General features: G+C 38.5%; 2 protein-coding genes across 3 annotated transcripts in view; one reads left to right on the forward strand and one right to left on the reverse strand.

The window, feature by feature from the left end:
- Positions 1–1,001: 1,001 nt before the first annotated feature.
- On the reverse strand, positions 1,002–8,725 carry rnaset2 (ribonuclease T2). 2 transcript variants are annotated; one of them, XM_080493539.1, is made up of 10 exons: positions 8,546–8,725; positions 7,872–7,949; positions 7,676–7,730; positions 6,322–6,371; positions 5,958–6,015; positions 4,027–4,091; positions 3,369–3,482; positions 3,130–3,175; positions 2,927–3,001; positions 1,002–2,817 (listed from the first exon to the last, which is right to left on the reverse strand). In XM_080493539.1, exons 2-10 carry the CDS (start codon positions 7,940–7,942, stop codon positions 2,623–2,625), a joined length of 729 nt encoding a protein of 242 aa, XP_080349665.1. In that variant the 5' UTR covers positions 7,943–7,949; positions 8,546–8,725; the 3' UTR covers positions 1,002–2,622. The 2 variants fall into 2 exon arrangements, with proteins under 2 accessions (XP_080349665.1, XP_080349666.1); XM_080493540.1 differs by having other exon boundaries at positions 7,845–7,949; positions 8,546–8,702.
- A 2,508-nt stretch (positions 8,726–11,233) lies between these two features.
- myom2b (myomesin 2b) overlaps positions 11,234–20,024 on the forward strand; it is a 30,207-nt gene continuing 21,416 nt past the window's right edge. The window contains exons 1-7 of the mRNA XM_080493541.1: positions 11,234–11,525; positions 13,823–13,926; positions 16,275–16,332; positions 16,660–16,814; positions 16,965–17,051; positions 19,330–19,418; positions 19,855–19,905. Of these exons, the coding sequence (XP_080349667.1) occupies positions 13,844–13,926; positions 16,275–16,332; positions 16,660–16,814; positions 16,965–17,051; positions 19,330–19,418; positions 19,855–19,905 (523 nt within the window). The 5' untranslated portion in view covers positions 11,234–11,525; positions 13,823–13,843. The remainder of the gene's footprint in view (positions 11,526–13,822; positions 13,927–16,274; positions 16,333–16,659; positions 16,815–16,964; positions 17,052–19,329; positions 19,419–19,854; positions 19,906–20,024) is intronic.

Consider the following 20,024-nt stretch of genomic DNA (forward strand, 5'->3'; position numbering starts at 1 on the left):
CACACACACACACACACACACACACACACAGGCTGTGCAAAATATGTCAAGTAAACTTCAAGCAGCATTGCAGCATATGAAAATACATTATGGCTCAGATCATGTGACATTGCATCAGAATTGAATAAAGCCCCAGAGGACACCAGTCAATGTTGTTATCAATAATGATTACAGGAACAAGGACAGGCCGTGCTGGGAGTGCAGTGTGATCTGGTTGATTGCTGGGCATGGGTGTGTGAGTGTGTGTAGGTATTTGGATCTGTCACATCAGCAGCTTTGCAGAACTGCAGTGTTACATAAGGAGAGAGAGAGGGGGAGAGAAAGATAGAGAGAGAGAGAGACATGGTATAGATGGGGTCAGCTTTATAAGATGAAAACATGGGATACATGAGCATGGCCACTGTGTTGTGGTCAAGCGTCAACAACTAAACTGGGTTTTATTTCTTTTATAAATAAGGTTTGGTCCTTAAACCCTGGATATCACTGTTAAATCAACCTCATCACACCATTTGTATGTGTTTGACAGGATTTAGACCACAGTTGAATATAACTGGTGCATAATTTCAGAACACTTTAGCACTATTGGAAATATTATCAGATGCGTTCAGTCAATCTGCTGTGCTGGGTTGTGGGAGGGGATTCAGGATTATGGACGGGTGTCTTTGTCCCAGTGGGATTAAGGCTCTGTAAGGAGATCACAACATTAATATTAATACACACTGAGTAGATAAGGGCAGATTGGAAGACAGACAGGCTCGTATATATTCCTATTAATATATTATATTAACTACATTGAAAACAAAAACAAGAAAATGCGAATTCAATACATCCTGTCTCATCACATTGTGGCAGATGCTCCTTTTACATAAACAGACCATTCTCAAGCTCCGTTTATGCAGATTTACTTCACTTCCAATTACTCAGATGGAAAAAAAATGAACACATACTCTTTGATTTACTCAATCAATATTACTTGTTACATAATGACAACAGGGCTGATGGTTGAGCCATTTGTGCTTTTATTGACATTAGAAATGACAGTACACACAATCACATTAAAAAAAGATCACTAAAATCCCATAACTTTACACTTAAATAATCAATCTGTAGTTAAAAAATAGCCCTTGATACAAAGTTGAATTCTGAAAAGGACCAAAATGTGTTTATTCATTATTTTCAGACAGGCTGTGTGACATATTGTGAAAATGCATTACGTCTATGAGCTTAAACTCCAATCCTACATTTCAAAAGTTTCTTAAAAGCAATGTGGAAATAAACTGAAACACTTTAAAATAAACTGAGGCACTGATTAAAGAAGAAAGAATAACATTACCAAGGCCAATAGTCCACTCCTAAATGCTTTGCAAATCTAATCTTAGTAATCTAAACAATAAAGCCACTACATCCAGTACATAGCGACTGTCTTAGTGAGCTGTGGATTCACAATGACCTACTTTTTTCTGTTTCGATGATCAGTGGTATTAATTTCTGCAGTCAACGGTCATAATGTTGCAGTTTATCGATCTATCTAACTAGTGACAAGTAGACTCAAACTAGGCTCAACAACAGAGTTTCTTTATACTCTCACTGTAGGATTTAAACTTTATTAACCTTTGATTAACCTCATAACACTGGGTCTGGATATATTTCTGAAACTACTGCGTTTGTACTTCGCTATGGTCTTTCAGCATTAATAGATTATATGACATTAGATTATTTTCTTGATCCCCCTCAGGGATCAGCATTCAAGTCATCATTGTAATAGTTAACCTAAACTACACATACTAGAAGCAATGGGTGCTGCTGGGGTTCGAGAGCCTTGTTTTAGTGACCTACAGCTGAGAATCAAACCTGCCAATGCCGTCAGTTTCTCCTTTGCCAAATCTTTTAGCCTTTAACCACAATTCAAATATATAAGCCCAACAGGTTTTCTGCTACTGTACAAAAAACAAACAAAAAAACCCGACACAATTAAAGATAGACGACTAGTTGTTAAAAGTAACTCCAAATCACTTACGTCCTCTTTTTATCAAACCTAATTGACCATTGACTGGAAATATTTAGTTTGAACTCGAGGAAGAAAAAAAGCATTTGAGACATAACTTAATAGCCTATTGCCTTTGAAAAGATAACTAAACAAAAAGAAAAGATAACATGTGGCACACCAGTGCACTAAGGTAAACTATGAATGTACATGAAAAGTACAGCACATTGACTGCTTGTCTATCCACTCCTCATATGTTGCGTACTGGTGAAAACACACGTTGGCCACGCACTTGGACTCATATACTGTAAGTGTAAATATCAAAATGGGCATAATCCCTCTCATGGAAGATGGGTACTTGAGAATTTATGCTCATTGTAAAAATACTTGTTTCAATTGCTTGGTATAATCATACCTTTAGTGTTATTCAAACATAGTTGTAGATTGCACAGGGAGGTTCTACCACTGAAAATATTTTATTTAGCAACAAAACTGTAATCATTTTGAAGCCTTAGGTAAAGAAACAAACCAGTACCACCATTGAAAAAAAAAAAATAAAGTCATTAATTTCTGTCTGTTTATCTAAAAACAGCTTGTAGTGTGTTGTTTTTTACATTTGCATATGTACGGTGCACAGCCTATAAAAGGGATGGATAGTAAACTGGCATATCGTGGTCACACACACTGAACCCAGATGGCTTGCCAACACCCATGGGACTGTCCCAGCTTTCCTTGGTGAACTCATCCATGGTGGTCTGTCTCTCACAGTCCAGGAGGGTGAAATCAGGATTGAAACAGATTTCAATCTGCCCCAAAATCTGGACATCGGCATTCTGTTAAATACAAAAACATGCCAGTTACAAATCGGACGTATATGTAGATGACTTTATAACAAGTCAAAATGAATCCACAAAGTGTTTGACCAAAACTAGGAGCTCATACCTGTGATGGATGGACACACTGGATCTTAGGTGTAACGCCATAGAAGTTTTCAATCACTCCTTCAATTTGTGAGAACTGCACAGACAGATAAAGAGTAGACCGATTTAAGAACATTTTTATGGTGACAGGTGACCTTTATGCTTTTACCTTTTCATGAAAAAAGCCAAATATTATAGTGTGATACATTAAAAACCGGAACCTACGGTGTAGTACTTGTCAGAAGGAATGATATCAAACTTCTTCAGGATGCTAAAATAACAAACAGAAATTATCAAATTAAAACGGGTTCACTCAACTTAAAACGTGTGTGTGTGTGTGTGTGTGTGTGTGTGTGTGTGTGTGTGTGTGTGTGTGTGTGTGTGTGTGTGTGTGTGTGTGTGTGTGTGTGTGTGTGTGTGTGTGTGTGTGTGTGTGTCTGTGTCTGTGTCTGTGTGTCCTGTACCTATCCAAATCCAACTTGTGATACAGCTCCAAGGCCTTGCTGAAGTATTTATGCTGACTGTTGAGAGACTCGGCTTTGGCTGCACACGTGCCGTGTTTGTGCCACTCATATTTCCTGTTGAAACAGACATGAGGCAGTAAGCTTACAATCGATAGACACATGTTCAATTGGGCTACAGATCTTACAAAAACATATTTATAATAACATTTGCGCTGAACTTTAAAACAAAGAACGGGCAGCATGGGTGCTTAAATAAACAAGTTTCCAGCAAATCAAATCTATAACGTGGAAGTGTAGACAGGTGGTAATGGAGGTGTATTTGATTCTGTCAATGCCTGTTTCATTGAGAACAAGTTTTAAAATAACTTCTAAAATGACATAATATGCCATGTTATAGTCTAAAGCAGAGTAGTAAAAGGTAAACAGCTATAAATGGGCAAGTGAAAGGTAATAAGAGCACATATGTCAAATCAATTAAGGTCACAAACAACGAGACAACAGTCAAATCAAAGTGTTGTGATTTTTAAAACAAAGTATAGTGAATGATGTCTTTAAGCTGTTATGCCTTTCATACACACCTCGATGGCAGTTTATACATTATTTTCACATTAAAACTAAAATGAAACATTGCAGAAATAGTCTGGCAGAATGAACATACCAGAATCCAGAAGATGATGGATTAAGCAGGTCCGGCCAGCTCTTCTTCATGTCTGGTAGCAGGTCCTGAAAGCACAACACACTTGTTTTGTTCATGTGTGTACGAGTTACTATAAAACGACACTAAAAATATATTAGGAATTATCATTTTCTCTCCTCAAATTACATCAGTTAGAATTGGTACTTTATGTTTTATCTTCTATAGAATAAAAAATTAAGATTAAAAGGAATTACTTCGCTGTAAAAATATATGACTATATATTACTTTCAAACAAGCAAACACAAAAAATTACATATTTGAACATTTGTGCATTAAGCAATTGAAGTAAATTGAAGAAATTAACATTGTTTGCAGAGACACTTTTTTTTCAATTTGTTACTTTACAGATTAAATTTGTCTCCACCCTTCCTGTCCTGACACCAGCTGAATATCACACCAGATTCAAGACAGTACATAAATACTTTAGCGAATAGAATTTTTACACAAATCAGAAAATGTGGTCTCCTAAGTTATTATGGAAGATTAAATGTGCCAAAATGTAATCAAATAAATAAAATATTAAATAATTACTTAAATGTGTCATTAATTAATTAAAATACCAATTCATTTTATGTAAAAACATTCAATTATTTCACCATTTAATTAATTATTTCATGGTCCGGTGTTGCACTGCTTCATGAATTTATTTCATCTGTCAAACTTGCCCATCAAAGTCAGTGGGCGGATCCTTACACCTGATTGGTTCCCCTGCAGCTCGAGTCAGAACAGATCAATCTCAGATAATTGATTGCTGCTGAGATAGTGAACATATTCTGATACACTGGGGGGCGCTATATGTTAATGTCTGCTCCTTACAGTGAAAATCCAGACTCGTCTTGTTTACACCCGACAGGTGTAGAACTTTTATTTCTTAAATTCTGCACGTGAGATTACATTCAGCGTGGTCGGGTATCCCAGGTGTCTCACACCAACATGTCCCTGGAGCAACACATAACTAACCATGGTTCCTATTGCTACACTAAACATCTCTTCGTTGGTTTGGGTACTTTATTTAACAAAACCGTGGATCCTCTGGTAATGTAGCCGGCATGTTTTGAAACTCTTCAGATCGAAGCGAAGAGTTAAGCAGTGTTCCTAAACAGTTAAGCAGTGCAACACCAGACCATGAAATTATTTCTTTAATAGTGAAATAATTAAATGTGTTTTTCACATGAAATGAATTGGTATCTTATTGAAATAATGACACATTTATATACTGTATTTTCCAGACTATTGAGTGCACCTGAATGTAAGCAGCACCCGCAAAATTTAGAAAGGAGAAGAAAAGAAAAAGTACATATATAGGCTGCACGTTGTAACAGGGCAAGAATTTCACTGCTGGAACACAGAGATTGCTCATATTTTCATCAATTCTCGCAAATGAGCGAAAGAGAGAGAGAGAGGGGGAGCGAGAGAGAGAGAGATTTAAGTATTTTATCGGTTATTTGCCAATTGTGATTCTGAGGAGGAAGATTTCTCAGCCATGGGGTGCAACAGGGCGGCTTTACGTGATGCACCTGAACGCATCACTCAAGGCTGTCAGCTGCTGGAGTTCTGGACCACGGAAAGCAGCACAAGGTGAGGTCACGAAGAGCAGAACTATCACTTTTAGGGCAAGTTCTGGTTAAGTAGAGGTGCTTAAAACAGCATGTATCTACATGCGGAAGTAGAATCTGGCGGCATGAAGCCCGTCAACCCGTAAAAATCCATAAATTAGCCACGTCATTTTATAAGCCGCAGGGTTCAAAGCGTGTGGAAAAAGTAGCGGCTTACAGTCCGGAAATGATGGTTTTAATTCCAACTTTAATTAATTAATGACACATTTAATTAATCATTTAATGGTGTGTTTATTTATTTAATGTTGGTCCATTTAGTCCTATATAGTATTGTACCTCTATTTGAGATGAGTTGAAATGCCATGATGAATTGCAGTCAATCCCTTTATCTGGCCTGAAAAATATAAACATTTACAATTCACTCACTCACAGAGGCAAAACGAACACAAAAACATGACAACCGCATTGATTGTTCCTAAACAATTAATTCCTCCACTGCCTGCCTTTTTTCTCAAGTCCCGTATTGCATATTCAATATGCTCCATATTCATTTCATATAAACATTCATATACAAACGCTCCCTTTTATAGTGTAGAGCTCTGAAGCACATTGTTTGTTTGTATATGGAATATGTTGTAGAGAAACATTTTCTTCATTTGAAATTTGCAACTATGACCCAACAACATGCACATGCGCTTACCACAGTCCATGCAATGTCCAGTAGCTGATATTGAGATGACAGTGTTCCATCTGAAAGCATAACAAAAACATCCTAATTGGAACCAAACAATCAAAAATCTATTCTGAAGTAATACATTTGCCACTGCAGTTTCTGTAACTCATAGAGGTGATTACTAATATAGTACGTCTGTGCACATTGTCTATACAGTTCTCTCCCTCTTCCTAACAAAACTTGTCACATTGCTCAGTGGAAGTTGATTAGTTTGTGGCTTTGCATTAAAGGTCTACACACACAATAAACTACTGATGTATCACATGATATCGATTTAAAAGGAATACGCTCCGATTCATTTGTCCGGCAATAGACCCGGTCCTCAAGGTGTGACATGTTGACAACACTAAGATCAAGAAGGTCAGGCTAAATTCCAGCAACACGTTTTGAACAAAATTATATTATGGACAATTAAACAACAAAACCTAAAATCCCTCAGCAACCAGAACATTTCTTTTATAAAATGCCGGCATTGCAAAATTCAATCAGACAGTCATGTGAGGGCAAACCACATGACACTGAGCATATGTACTTTAAGACAGACTCAGAACAGCGTCTTGAGCTGAAAATGTCTGTTTTGTGTTACTGAAACTTTCTGTATTCTTGTGGCCTAAAACGGAAAGTTGCTTCATGCAACCAGACTATTGAGACATACAGTCCGATGACTCAAACTTACATGGCAGGTGACATTCACGAGATATTCAGTCAGAAGACGAGTATACTGGTCAGATTCTCACCCCAGGATGAATAAACATTTAATTAAATAATCACAGTTGTTATGGTGAGCAAATGTTCATAAAAAATCTATTAGCTGGCTTTCTGAGTAAATTTACCATGTTCTCTGAGAGTCTATACAGATTTCCACAGGGTGCCACGGTATCAGTGACTAGTCCAAACACAGGCGAGTCAAAATGACAGATTTAAGTGTGGCAGTAGGTGTGAACGGGTGTGCAAATGGTTGTCTATGTAACTTTCAATCTCTGTAACTGACTAGCAACCTGTCCAGTGTCTGCCCTGCCTCCAGACCTCTATCAGCTTCAATAAACTACAGCCTTTGCTTTCAAGAATATACAGGTGTAGTAAATAGAACGAATGCAGGAAGGGAGGTATGGGTTTGAAATTGACAATACATTAAAGTAGGAAACTGATCTGGCGACTGACAATACACGCAGAACAGTTTGCCCTGCATGTACTAAAGATCAAAATAGCTGCCAAGGGTTTATTGGGAGTCATTGAAACTGGCTTACTCTCTCTTCATAAGTATAACACTCTAGAATGACGGTATGGTGTATGTTTGTGTGTACAAGGCAGACAAACTTACAGAACAGAAGGTGGTTGGCCAGTGGTGGGTCAGGATCAATTTGCTCCACATATGGCTGAAATACACACACATATTTCTTAGCTGAGACAATTCTGTTTATATGTTGAAGAAAATTACAAAGACAGATAACCCATTTACTCTCATTTCCGATACGTTTGCAGCTACTTACGGAGGGGAGATCACAAAGGCTACTTACGGAGGGGAGATCACAAAGGCAGAGGACATGGCTGCAGCCACACAAACCAGAAAGAGAGAGCTGAGCCCCATGGCTGACCTGAAACAAGGTAATTGGTCAGGAAGAGTTTCTTCTCTCCAAACCTTTGCAGTGAGTATCAGAAGACCAGTTTTCCAGTAGCATGAGCATTACATCTCACAAAAGAAAGCCTGATTTAACTGGGAGTTCCAAATACAATATGCATGAAATAATAAATAGAACCATATCCACAGATTGAGAAGAAAGTATGCAACATTAAACCAAAAGGAGCAGATGATTTTATGAAACAATCTGCATAAATGGAATGAGTAAGCAGAATTAGTTGAAAGGTTGATAATGGGAAGGAGGAAACCGGTAGTGGTTTAACGGAAAACGTCCTGTGATAACATCGCGAAGCACTTCGTAACATACATCAAATGCAGCAGAAGACTCTTATAAACAAGTTCATTACACAGTAGTTCATAAAGCAGCACAACGTTAAATTCAATGTCGAGCCACAGAAAAACACCACAGAAACCTTGCTAAGATTCTCACTTCAAATAAGTTGAACAGCTCTTTTATCAAAAAACCCTTTGCAGTGGCTAAATGATTAGTGATCGTTGTCACCACCGCGCTGCTGGTTTTTATCATGTTTGTGCAACTTAATTTGTTCTCACCTTGTTTCCGGAGAGACGTGTCGTGCGCCAGTAGTGGAGGTTAAGGCGATTGTGGAGCTGTTTCCTGGTTAAATAAATTGTTTCGGTAAACTCTCTCACGCACAAGTTACAGTAACAAGCAACATTGTTTTTATGTTTACGTCCCACAAACCGCTTCACTACCTGTCTGCTGAGCCAATCAGAAGCCGAGCTCAGCTCACGCGTCAGCGTATTGCGCTGGTGGCTGCTTGATTTACTTACCGGGTTGCGCCGGCTGGGCTTCTTGCCCATTTATTAACGCTATTTTGACTGCAGGTTTGTTTACGTACAACTATACAATCGCTCCTTTTAAATCTCGTCGCACAAAGTTAGAATATTGTTTTGATAATTTCAGATTAGAAATATATTGAAACATGATTGTGCTTGAAAACAAATGTGAACACACACTAGATGAAAAACTGTCTTACAAATTGTGAAGTACAGTGTACAACAACATAAACACTTCTAATAGCTTTAGATGAGAGGAGGTAGGTAGCTTGTTACAATAACATGGTATTCCCCAATTACACAACAAAAAATAAATAGTCCTGCATTCCAAACCATACGCTGGATTTTTATAATGTATTTTGATTAATGTACAAAGATTCTACACAATTTTTTTAATACAGTTGGACTGTGCTGAGTGATACATCACTGAATGATTCACTACACATTTTTTATTGTCACTCTGCAATAATTTCTACAGCTGCTGCAGTTTTTTTGGCCAGCTGCCACCCTCTGTGCTGAGGTCAAGAGAAAATGTGTGACCTAAGCAGACGTCTACAGAAGCAAGAATGAACACACTCTTTAGTTACAGAATGGGACAGCTGGCATAGTTTACTGTCAAAATCCTACAGATCCTTGGTTGCAAATCCAAGATGAAAATCCTGGCTATGTGTGTGTGAGACTGCTCACATTCTGTTAAATGTATTGACAGGCCTCTGCTTCTGGAACTAAAGTGAAATATGTTTTTCTTCGAATCTCAGCCATGATGTGTTATGCATTCAATATTAAAGGTAATTGAACAGGCCTGACCTATAAATGCATGAAGTGCCTCGAGGTTCCATTTATATTGTAAGAAAACCAGAGTCCTTCTCAGGGAGTCTGTGAAATTAAGGGTGTCTGGGGAGTAATTAATTTTGCTTTCTGTCAAAGTGAATAAATGGCAAAAAGTGTGGCCCTGAAAGACTGAATATCACTGTGCACCACCACTGGAGGCAGCAGAGGTCGATTAAATGGCCTACTAGTACTTATTGTATGTTCTCAATGTTCAAAATACTTGGTCATACATCCCTCAGAAAAGTACAAAGGAATGAGCTACACATCTACTGCATGACCAACAGAGGGCCCCAAGGGGTCAGGTCTCTCTCTCTCTCTCTCTCTCTCTCTCTCTCTCTCTCTCTCTCTCTCTCTCTCTCTCTCTCTCTCTCTCTCTCTCTCTCTCTCTCTCTCTCACACGCACACAAACACAGACACTTTCTTTAAGAAAATCCTTTCATGCAGAGTTTTCATGTTCTACCTGAGTATGGTCGGGTTTTCCCTGGGTGTTCTGTTTTCTCCCCATTGTTGTCTTCGAAGTAAATATGAGCTTGTGTGATTGTCTGTTTCCCTGAACCTTGAATTATCCCTGATCAGCCTTTAATCCAGAAACTTCAGAGAATGCTCTGTTTGTAAACTTTGCCGCAATTTCAGCCATTCAAAAAAAATCATATGAATCAAACGGTAAAGCAAGTCTTTAGTATTGATATGTTTGACGTATGGAGTAGGAGGGTAAAGGTCGTTGGTTATGGCTTGGAAGTTTTGTTTATCTGTATGGTTGGAAGAATTGATTGGACATTTGAATGCCATGAGAGACTGTAACTGGTAGACATCTCATCGATACATAACTAAATGCTTAACGATAGAAAATGGCATGTTAGACTGAAGGCGGTTAAAATACAAACCTTTAAGAATAAACATATCTTTTTTTTTGTTGTTCCATTAATTAGTTTTTTTCTTTCTTGGTTAACCTTTTTATTTTAGTTATGGCAGTAAACTATAACAAAATCCTACCCCATCCCACTTCCCTGCCACTCTCTCTCTGTTCCCTTTTATCAGATAGATCTCTGTTTTGTCAGCTCATAAGATTTTCTCTCAGATGTGAAATGTGTTTTACAGCTCCTCCACTGTGTCAGGAATAGTCTTGCTGTAACTGTAGCTAGTTTTATAAATAGTCCCTGGCTAAAGTTCAGCATGCGACACAGCGTCTCAAGATAATTTTAAGTGCAGATTGAGAAAGAAATCAATTGAAGGATTTCACTAATGGCTAATAAGCTGTTAGATTCAAATGTAGAGGTAAAATAGCTGGATGCATAACATCCATTTTCTAGTTCAACATTATTAGTTAGAGCAGATTCTCAGAGTTTGGAGGTGTATGTGCTGTAAACTCTCAGATGCACTCTAAATGTGGTGACCCAATCAATAAAAATGTCTCTGCAAGTTGAAAGGAATGAAAAGCTGGGACATGAAAGGCGCAGTGTGAGGAAACTGATTAGGGCTGTCTGTTGTGTGGAGCTAAAAATGCTGTTGAGTAAATGTGTGGTATTGCCCTTCTATAACGTCACCCATGGTCAAATTGTTAGCATGGTCTTCATCATCTGTGACCTTTGAAAAACCATTTGTTTGGACTGTGCTGTTAGAAGAACATGCCAGAGACCAGCAGGTGGGCCGATAAGACTTCCACAGAAAACCCTTATGAATAAACCCTATTTCATCAAATAGTTTACTGGTTCTAGTAGCCACAAGTCTTGAAGGATACTGGTTATATATAGGCAGCTCTCTCTCCTTATAAGGTCTCAGGGAGAGGCAGGTGGGGTGCTGTTAGGGACGGGTGGAGGTTTTGCTGGCCTGGTACTTGGTTTAGGCTGACTCCCTGTGGATTCAGGCTGACAACCGAAGTCACAGCTAAGGAAAATCTCAAGGGGTAAGAAACATTTTTTTTTTTTGAAATTGAGTTATTTGCTCCTGTCTCCATTGTACCCTCTAGTTTTGAATGTGTTCATGTGTCAAGCCCAGGAGAAGCAGGTGGGGTAGGAGAGCAGACTAGTACCCAGGCAACAGATGAGTCAGAGTTCTCAACCACAGCTAATGATACTTAAAGTGATAGGTGACACAACATATTAATTATGAAGAATGCCCTGTGATTCAGACGGAATAAGTGAACGACCAACAGAGGACTCGTTCTGACATTTTGCTTGTGACTCATTTAATGATCGCTCACTTTGTCTGACAAGAGCGATAGACTACAGGTTTATGTTTATAACATAAGCATAAACCTATAACACTAATTTGTCCAAATTGAATCCTAGTGCAGAGTGAAATTTGAAACAGAGTGGGCTGTTGGACGATGAACTGTGTGAACCTGTAATCTGTTGACTTCATGTGAACTTGACCTCATGCCTACCTTCACTGACAAATATGTCATCCTAAATGTAACGAGATGCAAATCAGCCGGTATCTCTGCATTTATACTACAGTGTACAACGAGTGCTTGATGGTGTTCGGTATTTGAATGGAAAATGTTTATGAACAAGCTGCATAACCTAAGAGGTTTGTACAGTTATGGCAAAGGTTTACTGTTACACATTTGTGCTGTTACAGTATTGGTTGGACTGACAGTCGCAGTACAGGTATTTGATAATTGATAGCATCAGAACATGAGTGTCCCACCAAGATACTGTCATACAGGACTGTTGAGTGTTGCATGGCATATTTTATTTAAAAGCAGTCTATTGCTTTGTTTTTTTTTAATTCTTGTACGTTTGAAATAAGCCCTAGTGGAGTTTAACACTCAAATGGCATGTAGACAAAACATTTTGTGTGATAAAACTGTTTCGTAACTTAATAAATAAGAAACAATAACAATCTGAGAAGCCATAAACTAGATTCTCGAATAAGAGTATGACTTTTCAGCAGCTTTAACTACACTACTACTACACCACACTGTGGGGGATTTCCATGGGAATCTAACTGTGCTTATTGCCCTCAGAGATCCGAGGCTCGGAGATAATGAGATATGCTTTCATCTGTATGATTTACCGTCTGCTTTGTTGACAGTTTGGTGCATTGAAGGCATTTTAGCGTGATATTGGTGATGGCTGTGGCGACTCTAAAGCTGGTTAAACCATTTTAAAGAGGTGGTAATAGGAATATCTTTGCCAGTGCAGCATGTCTTAGTAGGCCTGCATCAGGGAAATCGCTTCGTGTTTCATCTGACCTTATTTCTGGTCTCTGAGGAGCGGGAGGTGATGTAAGGCAATTAAACGCCGCTGTGGATGAATGACGTAAGACAAAGTTATACTGTTGCTTTGGTTTCTGTACAGTCAGACATGCTCATTCGAGAGACCGAATAATGACAATAAGACGACAACCTGATTGGAAAGTCAGTACCATCTTTACCTGATTCTACAGAATGATTGAATGCGTTTCATTCTCATGAATTGCTGGAATAAAAACACACTTTCACAAATGTTTATTTGATGAAGTGCTTCAATGGGAGGGATCTTTAAATGCTAAATAAATCAGATATTTGCAGTGCAAATAGATAAATGTGTAAATAAATGTGAAATGTCAGTGGAAACTTGTGCACGTGGAAATGTCAATTGCCATAGAGCTGTTTTAGTTCTAACATCTCATTTCACTGGAATTACACTTCACAACTTTCATTTTTAATTTACGATTTTTCTTTTTTTTTGCTACTCAATTTACAAAATGATTCATTATGTCTCGAGTTTCACTGAGAAACACTCTTTGCTGCAGCTGTACTGTCAGTTGGTGTTCCTTGACATTACTCGTCCAACAATAGTTTGTGTTCATGCCTTTTATTTATGTTCACGTCTGTCTGTGTTGCTCGTGTTTTTAAACCAACATAGTGTCACCTTGTCATTCTTGGAGTTTCCAATAAACTGTCTTTGTGTGTTGCACGAGTGTTGCCATCTCCTATGTGCTCACATTTCATGAGGGACTCATCATTTTAAGTGAACATAAATAGTAAGCTGATTTTAGTTGCCAGACTGTTGTCATTATTTTCCCACAAGCGTCTTCATCCTAACGTCTTCATGTTTGTACTTGTTTGACTGCTTCTTATTTCAGGGATCTCTTCAACAATCTTGGGGGTTTGTAGCCCTTGTGCTTGTCTGTGATGTTTTGACTTGTAAATGATGACATGCTGTACTTTGGCATTACGTCAGTCTGTGTGTTTCTGTGTTGCCGATCCAACAGGTCAGTGTCTTCAGTGTCACCATGTCAGTGTGGCTCAAACGTGGAAGTTACGACCATGAATACCACCACAAAGAGAGCAAATATGTGGTGAAAGAGTACAGCAGGTACAGGAGCCTCTCTAATGCTAACGCTAATTATAACTTCTATTATTACTAATAATCACTGCTGTGAGCTCTGCTATGACTAAACAAACACAATTTGCTCTATGAGTACCAACAGTAAAATCAAGTAAGTAAGGCTTATCTGGTTAACAATTAGTCTACCTTAACACAAGCCAGGCATCCAGCAGGTGTCCCGGGTTACTATGAAAAGAGTTTTTCTCACACTCTGTAAGCTGTGTTACCTTCTGATGTAGTCTGTTGTCTTCATGTTAGTTGTCTAACTGTTCTGTCTTTGCCTGAAACTCTAAGTGTTATTTATTCAACTGTCTGGGAAAAACACTTCTCAAGTTAAGTGTGTGTGTGTGTGTGTGTGTGTGTGTGTGTGTGTGTGTGTGTGTGTGTGTGTGTGTGTGTGTGTGTGTGTGTGTGTGTGTGTGTGTGTGTGTGTGTGTGTGTGTGTGTGTGTGTGCGTGTGTCTGTGTGTGTGTTCGTTTCTTACTCACCACTTAAAAAGAATCTTGTTCTTCTTCTACACTTGTGCTAACATGCAGCTAAATGATGCAAATGAAGCGACTTCAGTTGCAACTTTAAAAAAAAGACAAGCTTCCCGAAGAGCCTTGGATTAATTTCACTAATGTAGTTGTAGTGCTCCAACTCATATAGAGCCAAACTAGTTTTCATATCTTTAATTTCAGACACAGGTAAGTTTGAAGTGTGTCTTGAATGATAAATGTCTGATTTGCTTCCCTGCTTTCGCTCTCCTTTCTTCAGATGAGAACAATTTTATTCACATTTAAACAGCGCAAGTGAAATACAGTTTTTCATTCTGCCTCGAGTATTCTCTTTATTTTATGTCTCGCTGTGTTTTGCTGTATAATTGTCCACTCTCCTCCACGGAGCAGCACACTGACATTTACATGTTGTTTATTTCACCAGTTTGACAATTAGATGTTGTGAAACCCCAATTTACCACCCGCCTTTAGCAGAAGTACATAACTTGTAGAAAATAGCCTTGTCGCCCTCTTGATACACCACAATGCTTCATTAGACTGACACGTAACAGAATCCACTGTTTTGGAGCTTCCAAGATCCTCAATAGTCTGTGCACTATCTTCTGCTGGAAGTGGCACAGTTACTTATAGCTTAAAGGCTTTGTTGACACCAGCAAAACACAGACTTGGAGCTCCTTACAAGTTGTGTTTCCTTTGCCGACAATCTTGAGTTCAAACAAGCAAGCCAGCGAGGTTTCAGCTTTCAGCTCTCATGTGTGACTCTGCCATAGTCTTCTAAAAATAAGAATGGGCTATTCACAAACATAGTAAATAGAACAATGAATGTGCTGCCATTGTTTGTTGTTCTCTCATGTCTTTTTTATGTTTTGTTTTTTTTAAACCATGAGATTTGTGACAAAACTGGTTTAAATCAACCTGAAAAAAAAGAGTTAACTACAAGATTTTGCATATTACAAAGGATGGTGATAACCACACAACGACATCCTCAGTGGCACAAACCTTCTGGCTCAGACTCTTAACTAAGTGAGTCTTACCTCTGGATTTATCGTCTTGAAAAAAAAAAAAACCTCTCAAAGCTTCTTCATATCAGCTCTGAGCAGACACCTTACATTTTCTTTAGGTTGCTGTCTTGGATCCACCCACCATGGAGTCATGAAGCAGTGTGTGCTGATAAGCTGCTGCGTAAAGTCCTGCACAGTCAGGGAGACCTTTTCTTTTTGCATAAAACTGGCTCATACTTGCCCTGATTTTTTTTTCACCCTTTAAGCTTCCAAATCATATATGCACCGGCTGCAAACTTATTAAAGTGTCCTTAAGTCTTCATGGTTACTCCATTGAGGTACAGTTGCTTATGTTTCAAAAACCACCAGCTGGATTTGGTAGATAACTTGTGATTTCTCGGCATTCACCTTGATTTCAAATTGCATTGCACTGCTCTGCAGTATGTTCACGTTGCTTGGTCGATAGCTGTGCCGTTGCACGTGGAGCAATTATTGTATGGATCATTTTAATGCTTCAGCTGGAATACGCTTTTGCCATTTTGTGTGATGGAAATGATTTCAGACCTGTTCAGATGTGTTTGGATTCAAAGTGCTTCACATATGTGAGAAACACTAAAACACACTGTACTGTAGTGTGCTCTAGTGACTATAGCATAACAGAAGGACTTTACAAAAGCCATGAAGTATTTCATTTAAAGCTGTGGGTGCTTAGAATCAATATTTAGTGTGAATAATTATTTGGCAGAGTGCATTTTTAAGGGAACATGACATGCACAGTCGTCATTCTGCTTTGTAGAGGGTTATCCATCATCGAAACTAACCTATTGTTTGTTTGTAGTTCTGAGGCGATGGAGGACAGATATCAGCATAAAACACGAGTTCACATCCAGGAAATGGTAAGAATCTTTTTTAGTCTTTAAATCTACACTTGCATATTAAAATTGTATAAAAATAACTAAATACATAGACTTGATATATTGGAAAGTGAGATACATTGTCTAGTTGTAAATCATAATGCATTATAGCATGCATGCTGTACTAACAAGATGTTAAGCCAGTGTCGTTTACTTTGTTGGATTAGTGTGCTAGAAACATATATCGTTAGTTTTTCAAACATTTATTGATCACTTTAATGGCCATGTTTTGTTTTTATTCTTAGTAATACATGAACACATTTGTTACTATGTTGTATTAATAGATATCTTCCTTATTTGCCTCTCTAGATAAGTGCAAAGAAACTGAACAAATATGTGCACGAGGAGCCCATGATCAGGGGACCACATTTCTCCCTCAGACTCAGATCTCACACAGTGTTTGAACACACTCCTATCCAGCTCTTCTGTACTGTTGAGGGTTATCCTATGCCTGTTGTAAAATGGTAAGTGTTTTCCTTAACGTTATGCCTCTTGCATTTCAACCATTCATTATTTTTTGCGGTTGATCTTTTTTTTTTAATAGAAAATACAGTGACAGTAAAACATCTTTGTTCTCAAACTATTTGCGATTGTTCCTTTTCCTGATGTTTTAGGTACAAAGATGATGTGATCCTGGACCTGTCCTCTGCAAAGTACTTAGTTAAGACTCAAAGTGGAAGCCACTCCCTAGAAATCCCAAGGTACAGTGAATTCAAAGAAATAAAGACCTTCCAATATTTTCTAACAGAAACATTTGATAATCAGGCACTTACATAAATGGGGTGCTCAACCAGTTGCACTTAAAAACAATTTTATAGTCATAATACTTTGATTACATTACATGCAGGACCTATTGTTTACACCACCATCTCCTACTGTAGGATTAGACATATATAATGGCATTCAGTCATGTGAAACCTTGTCACATTGCGCACACAAGCTGTGAGAGAACATGATAAATATTTATGTGAGCTCTTTGACAATAGACTGAAGTATCAGAAATACCGTGAAATGAAACAAATCCAAGCACAGACTACATGCTCATGTTAACAATGTCTTTTTAAATCAGGCAATTAAACACACAACTCAAACTGAAAACAAGCCAAAAGGCTGACACGTCGCCTATATAGTAGCATATATGTGTATATACTGTATATATATTTCTAAGGACACACTTGTGATTGAGATTCAGAACCAACATACTGACTGACCAGTAACAGGCTCAAGGATTCTTGATGACCCACCAGATACTCTCCTCTGAGACAGATCAGGAGCTACATACAAATTGACATTAGAGTCAGCTGAGTGTGTTGATGGGTGGTGTGGTTACAGTCGGGCGACCAGAGTGTCTCCCGCTCTCCGTCGAGTCTTTGGATACAAGGAAGGAGCGATGACTGAAAGAATCCGGGAGTATCAGGTAGCACGGAGGTCAGCACTTGAACAGCTGAGCTTCCAGTCACCCTCAGATCCTTTCCTCGCAGTTACACACAGTCCAGCCAACAGACATTACGCCAACTTCTTGGAGAAAACTATTCCTAACCTCATCACCATCCTCAGTTGTGGAAAATTAACCAGATTGTTAAATTATGCAAGGCACATATTACTGTGTGTTTTTGCTTTCAAGCTTCAGGATAGTCGAAATGGCAGTTCCCATGAAAGGCTTTGGAAGAGATCCAAGTTTTAAAAATAGACTGTTACGACTTAAAGGATGAATCTCTTTTGAATTACAAATTACGAGTAGCTTGTCACAATTTTAAGCCAAGCTTTTGACAGAAAGCTTGTCCTCTGTGGATTCCTGCATCATGAAACTCTTGAAGCGCTTCCTCCCTACCCTATCCTAAAGCCCAGCAGTCTCACATAAACATATGATTTTTAAAAAAAAAGAGTTCTTCTGACTTCAAATATGATTCAGTACACAGTGTGAGCTTTCCTCTGCATGTCATTTTACTAATGATGTCACAGTCATCTTGTGAATACCTCAGCCAGTGCGTTCTGTCCGAGATCAAACTTGCATGTCAGCAAATACTGGTGTGATATGAAGATGCCGAAATGTTAGTGAATGGAGCGTCATAGTGAGAGATAGGAAAAGTAAGAAGCTATACGACATACATGTATATATTGAAATAAATATATCAATGGATTAGTCTTCAGGCTGACACAGTGTGGCACCCAGTTATAGTGAGCCATAAACTTGGTTTTTAGAGCTGTAAAAGCTTTCTCGTGCCTCAGAAGTCTTTCTGTCAACATTTCGCAGACTTAAAATCGTTGGCACCCTCTGAGCACAAACCTGCTCCTTTATGATTCTGGAAAAGAACCTGACATAAATATGCATTTTGTAGCCGCAAATTTGCATAACCATCAAGGTTTTTTTAAAAGCTACGCTCAGAAAACCTAGATTATCCTCCTATATTGTGGCTCCATCATCGAATCTAATGGGATTCTGCTTGTACTACCTCTTTTATCTGGATTCTGTCTGGTAAGATCAGACTGGACACACGGTCTCTCTTTACAAAGGATTCTAAATCAATAGCTTCCCCAAACAACTGCAGAAGGAATTCTTGGTTTGATAGATTAGTGGATTTCTCAGTCTCTGCTTCTCTTTCCTTGCTGCTGATTATCCCAGGCAGCATAATGCATTCATGTGGGGAATAATTGCTCTTTTGGTGCATTGGCTTCGTGCACCTTGTAAAAATAAATCCACTCTGGCATAACTTCACTGCTTTACAAATGGTCCAGTTGGAGCAGATCCTCACGCATTTGTAGTACATCTGTTATTTAGGTGTCCCTTATGTTTTCACAGAAAACTGCCAACATTACTTCAGGCTGACAGACTAGGGGCTTGTAATAGTGTAATAAAGAACACCCTCCAATTTCATGTGTTGGGTAATCAGAAATCTTGAGAGAGAAAAACTCCACAACTCTACAAGATTCCTGCTAATGTATACTGATGTGGAAATGTTTCTATAAACTGTTTTACAGATGCACCACTGATGACACAGCTCTGTACACTGCTGTGGCTAGTAACAGCCATGGACAAGCCTCTTCTCAGGCCTCTGTCATTGTCAAGAGTAAGTCAATATCGCAAATTCAATTTTGCCTTGAAGGAAACTATTCAAACCTCACCTCCAGTTATTGTCAAGTGATTTCCAGAATGACTCAAGATCTCAATTTCTAGCTGAAAATTAACCAACATCTGAACAACCCAATATTGCATTAACCTTCAGAAAACATTCATTTTTAAATGCATTTAATACAGTCTTTGATGCCGCTCAATTACAGTTATAGTAGTGACACTACTAACAACATTGGACATCATTTAATCAACAACAAGAATAACAATACTTGAACATTTAGTCACAATGCTTAGCTGAGCAACATTGGTTCTATAACTGCACATCTGCATGCTGCCATCTGTCCAATCGTTCAGCTGTTGAGTTGCTATGATTAGGAAATGTTGCTGCTGTCAATGTTTAATGTTTGAAATGTTTCATTTTAATTGTGCAGGGTACAAGCAGGAGGAGGAGTCTTGCCCTTATGGGTGGTTGCCCTTCACTGGTAGGCATCATATTTACCCCAATTTTGTATTTATTTTCAATGAATTAATGACAAAAGTTAAGGGTTTGCCAAATAGAAGTAAAAACTGATGATACACTGTTTGACACTGTCATTGTTTT

This window comes from Lipophrys pholis (assembly GCF_963383615.2).
Source record: "Lipophrys pholis genome assembly, chromosome: 2".
Classification (NCBI taxonomy): Eukaryota; Metazoa; Chordata; class Actinopteri; order Blenniiformes; family Blenniidae; genus Lipophrys; species Lipophrys pholis.

Bases quoted from the DNA above. Each gene is read 5' to 3' on its own strand.
- rnaset2 (XM_080493539.1), bottom strand. From the start codon at position 7,942: ATGGGGCTCAGCTCTCTCTTTCTGGTTTGTGTGGCTGCAGCCATGTCC. The intron at 6,372-7,675 runs GTAAGTTTGTCT...TTATGCTTTCAG, and splicing joins GGCCAACCACCTTCTGTTCT to ATGGAACACTGTCATCTCAA. The intron at 6,016-6,321 runs GTAAGCGCATGT...TATATTTTTCAG, and splicing joins TGGACATTGCATGGACTGTG to GCCAGATAAAGGGATTGACT.